Source organism: Anarhichas minor, unplaced genomic scaffold (assembly GCF_050575085.1).
Source record: "Anarhichas minor isolate MPS153535 unplaced genomic scaffold, ASM5057508v1 ptg000024l, whole genome shotgun sequence".
NCBI classification, from domain to species: Eukaryota; Metazoa; Chordata; class Actinopteri; order Perciformes; family Anarhichadidae; genus Anarhichas; species Anarhichas minor.
Window position 1 is genome coordinate 10,009,041 of NW_027466470.1, and position 16,260 is coordinate 10,025,300.

The 16,260-nt window shown below is 40.2% G+C and overlaps 2 protein-coding genes across 4 annotated transcripts; both read right to left on the reverse strand.

The window, feature by feature from the left end:
• Positions 1-1,879: 1,879 nt before the first annotated feature.
• irf4a (interferon regulatory factor 4a) lies at positions 1,880-10,496 on the reverse strand. 3 transcript variants are annotated; one of them, XM_076097174.1, is made up of 9 exons: positions 10,426-10,496; positions 9,549-9,755; positions 9,103-9,289; positions 8,281-8,315; positions 7,948-8,122; positions 7,551-7,631; positions 6,760-7,158; positions 5,282-5,394; positions 1,880-4,350 (listed from the first exon to the last, which is right to left on the reverse strand). In XM_076097174.1, exons 2-9 carry the CDS (start codon positions 9,744-9,746, stop codon positions 4,201-4,203), a joined length of 1,338 nt encoding a protein of 445 aa, XP_075953289.1. In that variant the 5' UTR covers positions 9,747-9,755; positions 10,426-10,496; the 3' UTR covers positions 1,880-4,200. The 3 variants fall into 3 exon arrangements, with proteins under 3 accessions (XP_075953289.1, XP_075953288.1, XP_075953287.1); XM_076097173.1 differs by having other exon boundaries at positions 7,551-7,598; positions 8,233-8,315; XM_076097172.1 differs by having other exon boundaries at positions 8,233-8,315.
• Positions 10,497-11,132: 636 nt separating this feature from the next.
• On the reverse strand, positions 11,133-16,042 carry dusp22b (dual specificity phosphatase 22b). The gene is made up of 7 exons (XM_076097175.1): positions 15,110-16,042; positions 14,602-14,635; positions 14,417-14,499; positions 13,573-13,622; positions 12,602-12,676; positions 11,749-11,920; positions 11,133-11,625 (listed from the first exon to the last, which is right to left on the reverse strand). Exons 1-7 carry the CDS (start codon positions 15,128-15,130, stop codon positions 11,485-11,487), a joined length of 576 nt encoding a protein of 191 aa, XP_075953290.1. The 5' UTR covers positions 15,131-16,042; the 3' UTR covers positions 11,133-11,484.
• Positions 16,043-16,260: the final 218 nt, after the last annotated feature.

The following is a 16,260-nucleotide window of genomic DNA, read 5'->3' on the forward strand; positions in this document are numbered from 1 at the left end:
GATAAACACAGACATCTGAAAACAATTCAAGCCGATTCATTGTGGCGATAACAGTTCTATTTACTGGTGAAGGAGAGCAATTCTCATGCCTTGTAGGTCATATCCTGAGAATTCATAATAATAATAATAACATAATGATAGTGACTGACATTATAATAAGAGGATTATAGAGAGTAATGATATGTACTCAGCCACACTTACACAAGGCAGTTTTATTGTCCTCTGTTCTGCCATTACAAAAGTCTTAACATGATCATCTGTCAGCAGTTTATTTCAGTATTTGTTCCCATCAGTCACTGCTTCATAAGAACTCAGCATCCGCAGTGGGCCTGAGAGTGATGATTGGTGGATTTGCAGCATCATTTTCAGGGGTCAAAATTTGTTTAAAAAAAGGGAGAATGAGGTCAACACCTTCCTTACCGCAGGGTCAACAAGCAGGAGTTGAGGGTTAAACGGGACTGTCATCAAATCCAGGGCAGAGGTCTGACCCTAAACAAACTGGGGTCATGGACTCTGAGTCTAGTGTAGAATTACCAAAGGTATGTTCTCAGTAAGCAGGGAAATCTAACCAGCAAGCACACCAACCAGATTTTAATTTTATTTATTTCATTTTATTTGTTTTTTTTTTTTGTTTTAGTGTTAACCCCTGGACTCCTTTTTTATGTCTGACACCATGTGACAGCTAAAGATGGTTTACAGTATCCTCATGCCCTCCTTACTACCAGCCATGTCATATACAGCCATGTCATATACTGTATGTAACACCTAATGACCAGACAACCCAGAACAAACAGGGAGATTTGTATTAACTGTACCTTGGTTAGACAACTCTAACTGTGGGGAGGATTTAGTATTATGACCCAGTGGTTCCCGACAGTTTTAGATTGAGTCAAATCTCCTCATCAAAGATTAAATAATTGTTAGAGGCCTGAAGAGGTAAAAGTATTTTATGAGAAGAAAGCCCAGAAAAATGTTTTTAGAAACAAACATTATTTTATGCAGCAGAAACATGTATTTGTTCTTCTCTTTTAACTTGATGATCATCCCTTTTAAATTCAGAGCTTCTTGTTTAGCTACAACTACGCTAACCAGCAGATGTCAGCAAAACATTGCTGCAGTTTTATTGTGATGCACCCATATTTTTTTTTCTTGCCTCAGACCCTTGATGTATTCATCAAGCATTAATAGATCAACAAATCAACAATGATTTCTGAATCTGTAGCTTTTTAACAGAATCCTTTTAAAATGAACATCAGAGTATAAGTATGAACAACTTCTCCAGTAAGTGTGAACAGTGTTGATGCCACTGTAGTGGCAGTGAAACCCCCAAATGACAAGATGATCCATGTGTGAAGGGTACTAAAAGTAGCATTAACAGAATAATATAGAGATATTTACACAGCAAATACAATGTTACAGTGAATGTTTTGTTGCTTTCTTTTGAGGTGGAAACAATTAGCATGAAGATTGACACAGTGCACATTAATAATGTTTCAGTATTTGCCCAGACAGATTACTCATCACTGAGTCAAGATGTAACTTTCTTTTGGAGAAAGTGTTGCATTTGAAATGTTCGCGGTAGTTTCATTTCTGTGTAAAACCTTTTTTCGGTGATGTTTGCGGGCATCAAAAACTAAACTGTCCATTTCAAAGCTTCGACTGAAGGAATAAGGCCGTGTCACTTGGAGTAACGGATTCAAACAGGCGGAAAAACTGAAGCCCGACTACAAATGATGTGGCTTCCTGCAGAGGGGGAAACACCATGTGTGAGTGTGCTTTTCCTTTTTTTTTTTTAACCAAAAAGTAGTCTCATTCTCCCTCCCTTTGTTTGACAATCAAAAAGAGCTCAAAGACAAAACAGCACATCAGACATGAGAAGTAGAAGATTGGTGTGTTTATTTCAAAATAAATCGTGCATCCATTTATTAATCTATCTCATTAAAATCTCAATTCCTTGTGATTATTCATATATGTTGTACAAAATACAGAACAACTTTCAGCAACTCTTTCTATTATGTGTATAATAATCATACATACATACTTGTAACAACAAATGAGTGACCATCAATTATAAAGAATTATGATACTTGAGCATAAAAGTAATTTCAAAATGCATTATGATGTGTTATACTTATTTTGATAAAGTATTGTGAATATTTGCAGATTATAACAGGTTACAATTATGTTTATAACGCATTACAGACTTAGACATAAAGTGTTTCCTAATTTTCTTCAGTGTACACTTTATTTTGTGATTTCCTGTGTAGCTTGTCTTGACTGTTTTACTGTAAAGCACGATGTGAAATGGGTGTGTGTGTCTGTGTTTGAGTCACTGATGTTGTAGGCGGGGGAGTCACATGTTTTATCCTGAGTCCATAAATGTCAATTCCTGACAACAGTAATAGTGCAACTGCGTGACACGCATATGTACCCACCTACACACATGCACACACAGCCCTTTACACATGTACACACACAGTGTTTACCACAACAGCACACTGTACATGGAGCTAGCAACATTTTCACTATAAGGGTTATATTTTGAATGAGTCTGACTGTGAAATAATGAGAAACTAAATTTCACCCAGCACAGAATCAGAGAGAAAGATGATATGAAAATGATTTATGGTTTAGAACACACACACACACACACATGCACACACACACATTAAAAAAAAAAAACATTCCCGTCTGTGATTTTGGTCAGACTTTTAAAGCCATTGTGAAAGTGATGTGGTTTAAGTGAGAGGGAAGTAAATGCAGAGATCGAAACTCTGGACCACAGAGGAAAAACATAACAAAACATGTATCCCTTCTTGCTGCAGCATCAGCCTTTATTACTTCAGGAGCTTGAGGAATTGCATTATCCTGACTATTGGATTTATACGTCTTATGATGTATACACATTCCTCTGTAGGTTGTTAGGATCTTAGTTTTGTGTGAGCGTTACATCCAGTATGGGAACCTCTACAGTATCAGCATGGGAACCAGAGGCCTCCGCCATGGCTCAACTTGCACGCTGACCACAAAGGTAGTTTTTCTTCCCATTTGAGAGGCCTAAAGTTTCAGGTAAAGAGGAACAGGAACGGTTTCCTTGCAAGTTACGGGATGATTGTGATTTTTCCAGTCAACCTGAGTCCAGTCTGGTCGAGGCCACCCACTCTTTCTGGTGACACAGACCTTCAGGCCAAAGCTTCTCTCTGATCATGAGTTGTAAGCCAGTGGTCCCCAACCTTATGTTGCTTGTGAGCATCGAATATGAAGCCATGTCTACTTGCGAACCCTCGTCAGAAGTTTCATCTCTATCAATTGTTAGAAGTTCAACCGAAGGTGGTGTTTTCAAATCAGATTGTTTCTGACACCCGAAGAAGTAAAACTACACAGTATTTTACAAGACAAAGCAAAAAAAAAAACAATGAATAGAAAAAAAATGAATATTTACAATCTCTGTAATCATCTCAAAACAATGTTCAGTTTTAAAGGAATCACATGTTTTTAAAAGCTGACCAGATTCAGTAGATCGATACATTTTCGTAAGTGCATCCTGCAACATACAGCCAAAAGATAAACAATGTGTATCGCAGCTTCCTCAACTACACCACCATAACAGAATTGAGGTCTACAATGGACTTAGATACTGTTGACACTTGCGCACCAAGCTAATTTTGTTATTTTGCTCTTCAATAACTGTATTCAACAAAAGTTTTGAATCACAGAAGGAGCTTTTTTTTCAGTTTAAAAAGCAAAGATTGTGATTGTGCCACTTCAGTGCACCAATCACATTGAAAATACAATAATTATTAATTCATACTCAGTTTTGTCCCTTTGACATATCAGTGTTTGTGTTAGGGGCCATTCTTCCTGTGCACCTGTGCTAGTACTTCCTGTCTCACTCGCCCTCCGCTCCCCTCATCCCCTCACCCTCAAACCGCATCCTTCACACTGTCACAATAATACTTGTAGAAAAAAAAAGAACTTAACTCTGCAGTCACAGACACAAAGACTACGACGCATAGGTGTGCAAGTGAAAACAACAGGGTCTTCCCCATCTTTACCCCTCAGTTCCAGGACACCTTCTATCATTTACAGTACACTGCAGTCACAGGGCATGAGAAACAGTCAGTGGTTTACGTTTACATTCATGCCCTCACACGTGTGTGTGTGTGTGTGTGTGTGTGTGTGTGTGTATGTGTGTGCTTGTCACTCCTGAATATGCTGTAGCGGTCTTTGGGAAGGATAGTCGATTGTTGTAGATGTGTTCTGTTCCTGGACGTGATCAAAAGCCCGCAGGTAGTGGCCATTGTTCTGCTGGTAATAGTACACCAGTTTTCTGGCAAACACTGGCTCCACCTAAAATGAAATTAGGTCTATGTATGAAATATGTCTGTGACTGATTAATTATGTCATCCTATAAAGAAAGAGAGCAGTATTTAAACCGATCTAAAGAAGCAGTGAACTTGAGAAAAAGAAGTTAGAAGTGCATGTTCTGGTTGGCTAGCATACTGTGCCCCAACGATGCCTTCATTTAATGTCTTTTATATGAAGATAGGGTTATTGTCATAGAACCTACATAATACCTAAAATATGCAAATACTGCACTTCTTGCAGCTTTCTTGTAAACTTTATTTTGCTTATTGACGGTCCATGAATATGACTTAAATGCGTCTCTGTTCAGGTGTCTGTCTGTCGTATTATAAATACTTTTCATATTGCTATTGCATTCAATGTAATTAATTAATTTAGTACATTTAATGGCAGCTTAACCAAACTGAACTGCAAGAATTCAACTAGCTAAGCTAATTACCCTTATACCCAGTAACTATACTGCCTCATTTATGTGTAATAGCCATAGACTGTATATAAGAAGGGGAATAACTAACTAAATACCGAACATGTCAGGTCATATTAAATGGATATCTTCAATTACAGATAACAACCAGGGAAAGTTGATGAGTAAATTTAACTTTACTTTTAGCTGTGACTAGCTCACCAGCTGGCAACATATAGCTCTCTTGCTTTGGCTGCAGCTTGACTTTATTCTAACTCTGTTTTGGAGTAAGCTCAAATTCAAAAAGGGTTTTTTTTCACAGAAATTACACATTTACATAGTATACAGTAAACTAAAAGTCGGATTCAGGTGTTAATGTTAACCAAATATGAAGACTAATTACGGCATTTTGCGTTTGTAGTACAGTCGTATTTCTAACAACCATATATGAATTTGCCAATATACATAAATGCTTGTTAGAGTGACAAATAAGTCTAACATATGTTTGGCTACCTGTGCTGTGATCATCTTCCTCGGGCGCTGTGGGTCGGGGTACTCGTCTCCAAAACATAGCACCACCTGGTGTCTCGGTAAATGTCGGCCGTTATGGGCAAACTCTTGAAGCTCTGGGAGAAGAGGAGCAAGAACAGAAAGGGGAATGAGCTGCAAAACAAATCCCCTTTGTGCTACTTATCACACACTCCAGTGTACCACTTTTAAAAAATACAGTGAAGAAACATTAAAAAAAAGAAATAATCATTTCTCAAACAACACGTTCCCTTATCATTGTGTCCTTTCTGGAAACCACTGATCTGGATGATGGAAATTTCAGTGTGAGATGGCTCATAAAACACCATCTTGTCATACAGCGTGTTGGACCACAGGAGGTGGGTGGGGACTTCACACACTTTAGCCCCCTGATGATTTTGTGACAAGGCTTTTAACGCTATACTTCAACACTGTGCGGGATTTACCCAGCTAAAGCAACTGCAGACCGTCCTTCATCGTAATCATTAACATCACAGCCATCATCAACAGGACCACAACCATTGTCATAATGGTTGTTTTCTGAAGTAGCATGGTTATTAGTGCATTAGTTATTCTGATCGCTGAAAGAGTTTAATGAGCAGTAAAACCCAAATCCATGACCTCGGTTACCAAAGAGCATCTACACCAACTGGATAAAAAGTACAACTATTCACGACTACAATCTCAGCATGAGAGAGTCAAGTATAGTTTTAATTAGAACTTGACTGAAGAATTGTGAAAAGCATTTTCTTTAAAAAAAATGAAAAGAAGGTGGAATACCTTCTGTAAAGGTTATGTTGTTGTTTTTTACAGTTGTCATGACACCAACCAACTGTACAAACACCAGTGGACAAAATACATACTGAAATACAATGACACCCTAAACTATGAGCTAAACATTACTATGAAGAAGAATCAACACCTGTGCTATTTTTTACTTAATTAGTGTACTTCAGCACAATTTTAAAACACTTGTACTTTATTGGAGTCCACTTTATGCGATACTTTATACTGAACTACATTGTAGGGGATATACGATCATCTTATAAAACATGACGCATCGCTTACGATCAAGCTAAATAGATAAAGAAGTTCTAATCCACTGCTTACGTGGTAACAATTGACCTGACTCCCAGTGTAAGCCTACAGTATGAGCAGTGCATACACTAATACATTGTTCATATCACTCTACAATGTGGCAGAAGTGTTAATTCATGGGTTTGTCAAGTCCTCCTATTGGCACTCACATGTCGATGCTGGTGCAGATAATGAATGACAAAATAGTAAAACACCAAACTGATAATATTAAATGTGTCCTCAGAGGAGAAGTTATATTTTTTGGCCGTTCTCTGAATACCACCACTTTCTGACTATATGAACTACATTATATTGCCGATGTGTTTCCGCCATTGCTTCCAAAGCTGCAGATGTGAACCGAACACAAAAGAAACATATTTGCTTACCAATCAGGAATTGCTGGGTGTCAAACAGTTTGCATGGCTGCTCCTTCTCCAGCTTGTTGGGTTTATCCACATAAGGAGCCAGAGGTCCTTCCCAGTAAACCCGTCCCTGGCAGAGGCGCTTAGCATATAAGCCATCAGGCGTCATCCACAGAAGCACCCCCCTCTCCAGTACATTAGGAAGCATCTCAGCACCCTGCCTCTGAGACTCAGGGTACGGGAATGGAAAAAGGATGATTTCTGCCCCGCTATGAAGCTTGTCCTCTGGGCATGGGGAAGAGGAGGAAGAAGAGGATGGAGAGGAGGAGGAAGGAGAGGTGATCCGGCAACCTTCTGGGCTGGTGGTGGTAACCTCCTTCACCAAAGACTCTCTGTAGTATAGGGACACATGCAGGCTGAAATCTGGAAGAAAGAGACGAGCGTTCAGCAGATACATCCTTGTAGGAAACAATTTGAGCCTCACAGCCGGATCTGATGGCAGCCCTGGAATAACAAGCTAAATACAACTTTGTTATCAATAATCTTGGCATGCAGAGAATTACTCACTTCTCTCTTAGTATTTCAAGCTCCTTTTCAACCCTTTTTTATAATCTATCATCGGGTGATAGATAAAAAAAACTCCCAATTCACTATCATGGTCTGCTGTTCTTCAAAATAGGGAAGTAAGTAAGTGCTGTACAAAGTTTTCTGTAGTTTCTTATCTGCAAACGCAAATATTTTCAAAATAGTAAACAGGCATGTGAGAGAACTTCTGTGTGCGTCTGTCTCTAAATGAGCCCCAGATGATTCTTTACCTTGTATGCCATTGTTTTGGTTGATAGAATACACCGGTGGTTGGGAGTCTGAAAAGTAGGTGTGGAAGGAGAGCTGAAAACCTGTGCAGAATAAATCAAATAAATAATGGTCATAATTTGAGTACTGAATGTCATAGGGCATTACGCCGCTGTGCAGAGGTGAGCGCCTTGTTTTTAATTATTGATGTCTAATCTGTATACATTTTACGTCAGTAAATTGACAACATTATTCCCAAAAAAAAGCATAATTCCACACATTAAAGCAATCTAAAAATCTAGAATATAGACAATAAGGTGACATTGAAGATAAGACATGCATCATATGCTGAGCACGACATCCACACTCACGTACAGAGGCAATGATTAAATCTATTTGATAATCCTGGACATATCTTACCATTTTCTATGTGTGACCCGGGCCAAGCCCGGCTGAACGGTGATGGGTAGTGGAACTGACCATACTGCAGCTCTGCAAGTGGCCCGTGCTGGTGTGAAGGAGGAAGCGGCTGCTGTTCTGAGGGTGAGTAGTCCCTCCAGTCCCTTCTCTCCTGAGAAACCATATAGCCAGATACCTGAGAAAGAACCACACGGATGGTCAGTCAGACAAGTTGCCATTTAAACAATATATGTGCAATCAGTAATACTACACATTCATGTATGTGCTCATGACCAGCATGCTGACCTGGTCATGTGAAGACGTATATGGAGGAATATAGCCAAGGGCATTTACATGTGATGGAGTCTCCTCCATGCTTATCTTCATTCCTGTAAACATACAAAATTAGAAATGCATTTGTCAGATAATTAGTCCACAATATTGTCCGTGCTTTGTTTTGAAGACATTGTGTCTCCAATCCTCAAAAAAATAAAACTGAACATCTTTGACAATAATCCAGGATGATCAAATAGTTTTATTGTGCAGATTAACAGTAAACTGAGAACATATAAGGCAAACGATTCTATGGACTTAACAAACCTAATTCATTTTGGCAGGTTCAAACTTATGTTTTGTGCACTTTGTGAGGTCCTGCTTTGTTCATTTGAGTGACAGGGTGCTTTGCAAAGTGAGTGCAACAGACGGCCGAGGCTGAAACCTGTTGATTTCGACTTGTTAGCTCAGAGAGCAAAAACTGCTCTGGTGTGACAAAAACTGTTGTACGATGGCAGAAACTTAGTTATGCAAGGCTGGAGGTCGCCTGATTGTGTTATGTGCACCCTGCGCTTACTAACCGAAGCCCTCTAAAAAAAGCACTACGGCCTTTTTGGTACATGCTTTGGCTTCCTTTGTGCTTCCTGCCTCATCAGAAACAACTGCAGTGGCGCATGTGAAAAATTGCCAATAGCCTGCAAACAATGTGAGATTCTGTGTGAAATGCACCAGTGGTCTGTAGATACAGTAACCATTGCAATGGGCTTTAGATTTTACAGTTGTCAAATTTCAACCATAAACTATTTTACTCACCAAATTACATCTGACACCTCATAGTGTGGCTGAATGTAATTTTCACAAACTACACTGCAGTTTTGATGGATGCTGTTGACATACACTCACCTCTTTTGGCTGCTTCTGGAATGATTCTGTAGACTTTATAGGGGTCTGAGATGTCCAGTTGGCTTCTTTCTACCAACTCATCAAAGTCATTGCTTTTATTAAGAGCACAGCGTAGTCTGGTTTTCCATGTGGGGGGATCTGGCTTGTCGACTCCCTCCTTATGTTTTCCCTTGAACAACGCCCATGCCTGAAACAATTATTGATTAGATTAATTTACACTTCTTCTTTAGTCGTGCCTATATACTAAGAGTGGCTCTGAAGAATGGATCATTGCATGAACACTTCGTGTGCAACGAGAAAAAAAAGTAAACAAAATCTAAATCTGCTTTTCAGAGTAACTATATTACAACAGTTTTTGGTGATTCATATCCAATAGTGTGTTTGAAAAATGGAACTGTTGGAGGTTTCGGGTGCAGTGTGAGAAGGTATAGGTGGGATGGTCGGACCTTGAAGAGCGCTGCATCCTCGTCTCTGTTATAGTCTTGTTTTCCTGCGTGTTTCCACGGAATCCTAAAGATGCTCTTTTCATCATTTTCCCAAACCAGGCCGGAGTATATCCTGCTGTCAATCTGATCGATCAGCCACTGTCTCAGTTTTCCATTGCCGCAGCTGATTGACAGGCCACTGTCCTCATCAAGGTTCATCTCTGCAAACTAGAATAAAACAAAAGCGCATAACGGAACAGTATAGGCACAGCTAGGCGACACAATGTTTTACTTTTTATCATGTAAGATTCACTCATTGAAATTAAACCGAGAAAGACTGGAAGAATAAGGTTCCTCTGTTAAGGTACCATTATTACAATTTGTAGTTACAATTGCAACTCTTTTAGTGATCAAAGAGATGCCAGGGTTAGTTTGTGCTCCACACAACTTATCCTCAGCAGCCCTATAGTTGTAATATATTTCATCTAGCCATGCTTTTGACACTTTTGGTCTTGCTGTTTTATAAAAGGAAGGGTATGAGGGTGGAGGTTCAAGTGTTACTTTCTTCATCACGTTTAACACAGTTTTGTCAGTGAAAAGAGAGTATGACTCATTTGAGGCACGTGCATGAATAGAAACACAAGAGAATTATAGAAAGGATTTTAACAACAATGCATGGTGGAATATATGCTGATACGACGTATCTTATCACATGACAATAATTCAACTTCAGTAAGATTGAACAATTATGCAAATATCAGAAATTCTAAAATGAATGATGAACCTATTTTCTCCTGACTGAAGCTATTGGGGTTAATTGTTAAATTACAAGTCTTTATTGAATTCAATGTGGAAAATGCAGTCAATGCATTAAAAAAAGGGAGCTGCTGCCGCTTACCGTAAATCATGCAAGCTCTCCCCGCTGAACTCTCTTTTGAAGCTTTTCGGTGTCCTTTATCACATCTTGATTTGTTACGGGGAGGAGCTTCTCGTGCTCTGAGAAGTTCAAGAGGAGATGCGCTTAATTCTGTGAAACTCATCTCCAGCGCAGCACTTCGGTGGGGAATCCCTCTCGTGACACCACGAGCAGACACCGCGACGGAATGGAACAGTATACCCGTGCATGTTACCAATACGACAATATTCACACATATTTTGTCATCAGAAAGCCTATAAGTAGCCTTCAACCTGATTTTCAGTGACACCTGTTCACTATAATTGTATAATGTTGTTATTGGGGAAATATTGAATCGAGGCATGAGGAACCAAGGTCAGAAGACGCTATGGTTGAATCCAAAATATGTTTCGGCTACTTTAGTATTACTGCCCTCCAGTGGCATTCCACGCGCATGCCCAGCTTTCTGCTATTTAATGCGATATCTCGTCGTGCTGAAATTAATGTTTTGTTTTTTTATGCTCTATAGACTCTTAAGACAATGTTGAAGAGAGCCTGATAAAATAACGTGATCTTGGTGTTTTGGATATCACATGCATGACCTCCCTTGCAAATAAGACAAACAGGAAGGCAACCAGGAAACAGTGATGTAAACAGGGCACAGCATGCGTTTGTATCACCTTCACTACAACAACAACCTCACAAAACACTTGACTTTACTCCTTTTATTTCGCAGTTTGAAATCATCGTGACACAGTACAAAAAAAAACAAAAAAAAACATTGTGCATAAATAAACAATAAACAATTCATAAATTAGGAAAAGAAACCTGCACCATAAACATCAACCAAACCTAAAACAGTGCCTGTGTGCTTCACATGTTAATTGACTCTTTCAGTGTTCATGTCCGTGATATTTTGAGGATCACAGCTGTGATAAACATCCTGACGGTAGTTCACGCCAAAGAAAAATTTGACTTCCAGATAGGTCCTGAATACTGTAACGTTGAACGGCGGTGTAATCCTCCAGGTTGAGCGGCGAGATATCTTATCAAAAGATCTGATCAGCTGCCTCCAGGTGGGGTAGATGCCTGTTTTTCCACCCCCTCACCATTGACTTTAGACATCCTGGCAAGCAGGTCTCGTAGATCAGCCTCATCATTGAAGGAGTTGTCCTTATATTCCTTCTGTAGCCATTCTCTAAACTACAGGGGGAAGAAAAAAAACAGATTGTCTTTTGATGACGCTGTAAACATTTTTACAAAAGGCTTAACACTGATATTCCACACTCTCTCATGCTCCATCTTTGATCAATTCCTAGGACCGACCTGATCAGCTTGAGTAGCCTCAAACTCCTGGAGTTGCCGTTGAAAGCCCAGGTTGGGGCCAGCACAGGGGCGGACCACCCTCACTGCAGCCAGCGCCTCCTGCCAGCCCAGTCCCGTCGCCGTCATGATGTAAGCCACCACCAGGGTGACACTGCGAGACACGCCTGCCAAACTGTAAGAAGAGAGGGGTGGACAAATAGTATGATGCATGAAATTAAAGTGAGCAGCCCAATTTCTCCTCAACACTTTAACCAATAAGTGTGTCAGCATGCACATGAGCATCCGGGTTATGGTCAGGTTTTACACTGTATACTTAAGTTATTCAAATAGTTAGATTACTAGTTACATATTATCAGGGTTATTCTAAAATAACCTTCCCAACACTGCATGTAACACATCATTTGTCAAGTGTAGAAACTGATGAAATACACACAGCGCCATATAAATAGCCTCTTGTTCCCCTGTATTTCTGAGAAGACCCTCTGTCTAACCAAATATAACTCTCCCCTGTGAACACAGGTCAGCTACCCAACTACACAAACACAATGTGGGTCAGACTTGTTACTGTACTCTGTTTTAGGAAGTTCAAGAATAGGCTTTTGCTTATCACTTAATCGCCTCTCTGCAGCAGACACACACGAGTTCACTTGTTGACTTGGTTGATCTCTGGTTTTTTTTTTTTTTTTCAGCTGTAGATGAATTGTACACTTCTATTCAACACATCTAGATTTTATTAGAAGATAGATGGAGGAAACCGATCTAGTTCAGCTACTTGCATTCTCTCTTGTTTGTGTGAGTGAACCTTCAATCTATAGCTTTGCGGTAAAGATACAGCAAGATGTCTTTCACTCACCAATGAACGAGGCAGCCTTCTCCTTTCAGGCGGGACTCGTGCATGAACATTATACTTTGTTTAAAGTGCTTCGTTCTGTGGAGCATAAGAATGTTTGTTATAATTAAACCATTATGAGATCACAGCAAGATCTGTTAGACGAGCTGTGACTATGTGCTGTTATTCTGTCCTCGCTGGCACTTCACAGCGCCTGCATGCCTCTAAAGCTGCATTGGTAGTGTACAAACACTTGTTTGTACATGCCGAGTGTATGTTTATGCACCTGACTTGTCAAACCTTTTTATTTCTTATCCTTGATGGATAAGGATGGGGGTGTGTTCACGTCAACTTTGAGAGAGTTGGTGTCATATATCGCATAACAGGTCTCAAACACCTCGCAGTCTGAACCGAAGAGGTATGAGGCAACCGGGGCAGTAATGGTGACAAGGGATTTAGTGTGCGTATGTGTGTGTGTATATATATATATATATGTGCATGTCCATGTGCAAATGTGTGGAGGGTGTGGGGGGGGGGGGGGGGGGGGGGGGGGTGCGTATAAATAGAGGCACAGCCCCAACCACAACGCTAAAACTGCAGAACTGAGCTGCGAGACTTCCTTCCTGCTAAAAGGCCGCCTGATATGTCAATTTGGCCATAGAGGATTTGTGTGTGTGTGTGTGTGTGTGTGTGTGTGTCTAAACCAGGGTGTCATTTGGTGATACATGATCAAACCTTGATTTTTCTTCTCCCATCTCCCTGCACGTTACATAAAACATGCAAACAACCATGCACCAAGAGCCGGATCCAGCCGTGTTACATGTGATCAAGTGCACAGTTAAATGTTGAGCTTGTGAAAGCATATCATTTACACCTTAGCTTGAAGAAAATGAACCTCAGACGCCCACACGAATGGATGTTTCTCTCTCTCTCTCTCTGTGCCTCAGCCGTTCATTGTTCTGTGCTGTGTTGCTGTGCTGCATCTTGGTACTTACAGGTTTTGTGTGGGCAGGTCAGCTGCTGAAATGCAGAGATAGGTCATCTCCTAAGGGAAAGAGTATACTACTTGTTACCCGTCAGCAGCCACTTGGCTCTGATAACACAAATCAATAATCAGCAGCTGGTGAACACCATCATCAACGCTCTCCAGGTTCCATGTGCCTGTTGCTGATGGTGGGCACACGCCGTGCTTTTGTATGTGGAAGAATAAAGGCAATGTTACGCAGGTTTGTAGTCACACCTGTGCATCCCTCCTTAAAAAAAAATTACAAAACTGAGAAAATTGTCAGATTTTGTACCTACAGCTTTAAGAGAAACTTTACTTAAAAAAAAAAAAAACCTTGAAAAACAAATAATGGAGCGAGACAGCACAGTCCACACTGGCTGAAGCAAGAACAACCGCCTACTCTCAAACCCACGCAGGCACACAACTCGGCACACTGACCGAACCAACTGTGGTTGACTTGCGTTTTTCATGATACTCCAACTATCACATGAGGGTAAAAGTCTCCTGCTTGTTGTTTACTCACTCACTCGGGAAGGAATACCGTTTGCTCAAGAGGTAGCATGGCGCCTCTTCCCGACCGACCTGACAGACCAGTTTATGGTCTGAGAGCTCGAGTCATGTGCACGGTACTAGTACACATGCAGAGGGCCCAGTCACATCTGTTCAGCCTCATTTGCTTGTCCATTTCACTTAACATATTAATAGGCAATTTAAGATGCACACTAGGGCAAAGATGTTGTGTGTATATGTGTATATGTGTATCTATATATATATATATATATATATATATATATATATATATATATATATTATAACAATAGAGAGCTTCTCACCTGGAGTATGGGAGCTGCACTGTCATGGATGGACAGGATGTGTGTGATGTTGTTTCTGGCTAATTGTTCCCGGTCTCTTGCATCTGACACAAACAAATGACACCACAAACAAATATAATGGGTTTGTGTTGTCATATGCACGAACCAAATCAAAATGATTAAAAAAAAAGAACACTTAGACAAACCTCTGAAATTCCCCAAGTACAGGTCAGGCAGGACCTATAAGGGCAGAGATACACATGTACACATAAGGAAGACATGGTAAAAGCATTTTTTAGTTATTTGTGTGTTTAACAGGGACAGTGCACAGCTTCTTAGCTGAGTTAGCTATAAACTAATTTACATCTGTCGTTAATGGGTTGGAAACAGTGATTATTAAGAATAATAGGTTCAAGTCTAAACTTTAGATCATGTGATTAGAATTATAACCAACATATAAGGTAAAACAATCCCCATCATGTTAAATATTCATAGTTTGACCACTTAAGTTCATGGTTTATGTTTGATTATTTTGAAGACACGTCTACTCTCTAACCGAGTCCTGTCAAATATAATCAGCACAACCTTTTTTTTAATAAACATCTAAAAGACTCTAGTGAGGATGACATCTCCTTAATTGCACTCAAAACACCGAAAGACCTCTCGTGAGTGTGAACTCAACGATGGTCGCGTGCAACAGATGGGAAATCATACCTTATTGATGCCATTCCCCATGCTGAAAGATCCCGTCTGGAAAATACAACGGTGAAAAGAAATGCCACGCTGCGTTGACTCGTTGTTTAAAAACGCTTATCCAGCGGCTTCACGGCTTCCCAAACCCGCTGTAGAGGTGCAACTGCAGCTCCGCGTCCGAGCCTGGTCCGGGCGAGCCGAGCACTGCTTCCCAGGATCCCCGCGGTGAATGCTGGGAGTCGTAGTTTGCTGATACAAGGAGCGCGGCTTTTACTGAGACCACAGGTGAGGTCCAAAAACCAAAAATATAAATGACCCTATCCCTAGGCCCGATGACAGCAAATTCTTAACCCTAAAATAAACTTTAAAAATACAACAGACTGTCAGCCTACATGCCAGAGCTAAATTAGACAAACCCCTTATGGAAATATTATAGGAATATAATAGACCACCAGGAAGTGAGATGGAATATAAACTCATCGTATGTATTGTGTTTAACCACATTATATGATCAATAGACTAAAGGGTATGTTTAGGGTATGATTTAAATTTGTTTCATATTTATTCTTGTTACCATCTACCCAAGATCTTCCTCGTTGCCAGTATTTTGGTACATTTGGTAAAAATAATAAAATAAGTTTAATGAAATCTTAAGTAAAGCGGTACAAATTAAACACCAAAGCATGGTTTACATTTTGCACTACCTTGTCATTTGCAAGTGCCTTCATCATTTCAGGTGTTGATTGTAAAAATAAAAGTTTCATGAGATGGCATGCTAAAATTGGGCATTATTTGAATAGCATATTCTAAGGTTGCGGATACCACTCCAGAGATGACCATTGCCTCATTGTTCAACAAATCACTTTTATTAAAACTTGTGTTGATTAAGTTGGTAGATTTGTGCTTTCCTGCCATCTGCTGGTCATGAATAGACGACAGGCTTTTACTGCAGATATGCAGTTCCTGGTTCAAAACGTGTTGGGGGGGGGGGGGATTGGTCACACTGGCCATACACAGGGTCTCTCCCTTCCCTATACTCTGGTCACCCTTTCCACCATCAGAGCTTCATTTGTGACTTGACACCATTGGAAATGGTTGTCTAGACACCACCCTTACCTGAGGGACATTCCAAACACCAGGGGAAGAGCCATTAGTCATCACCACTACTAAAA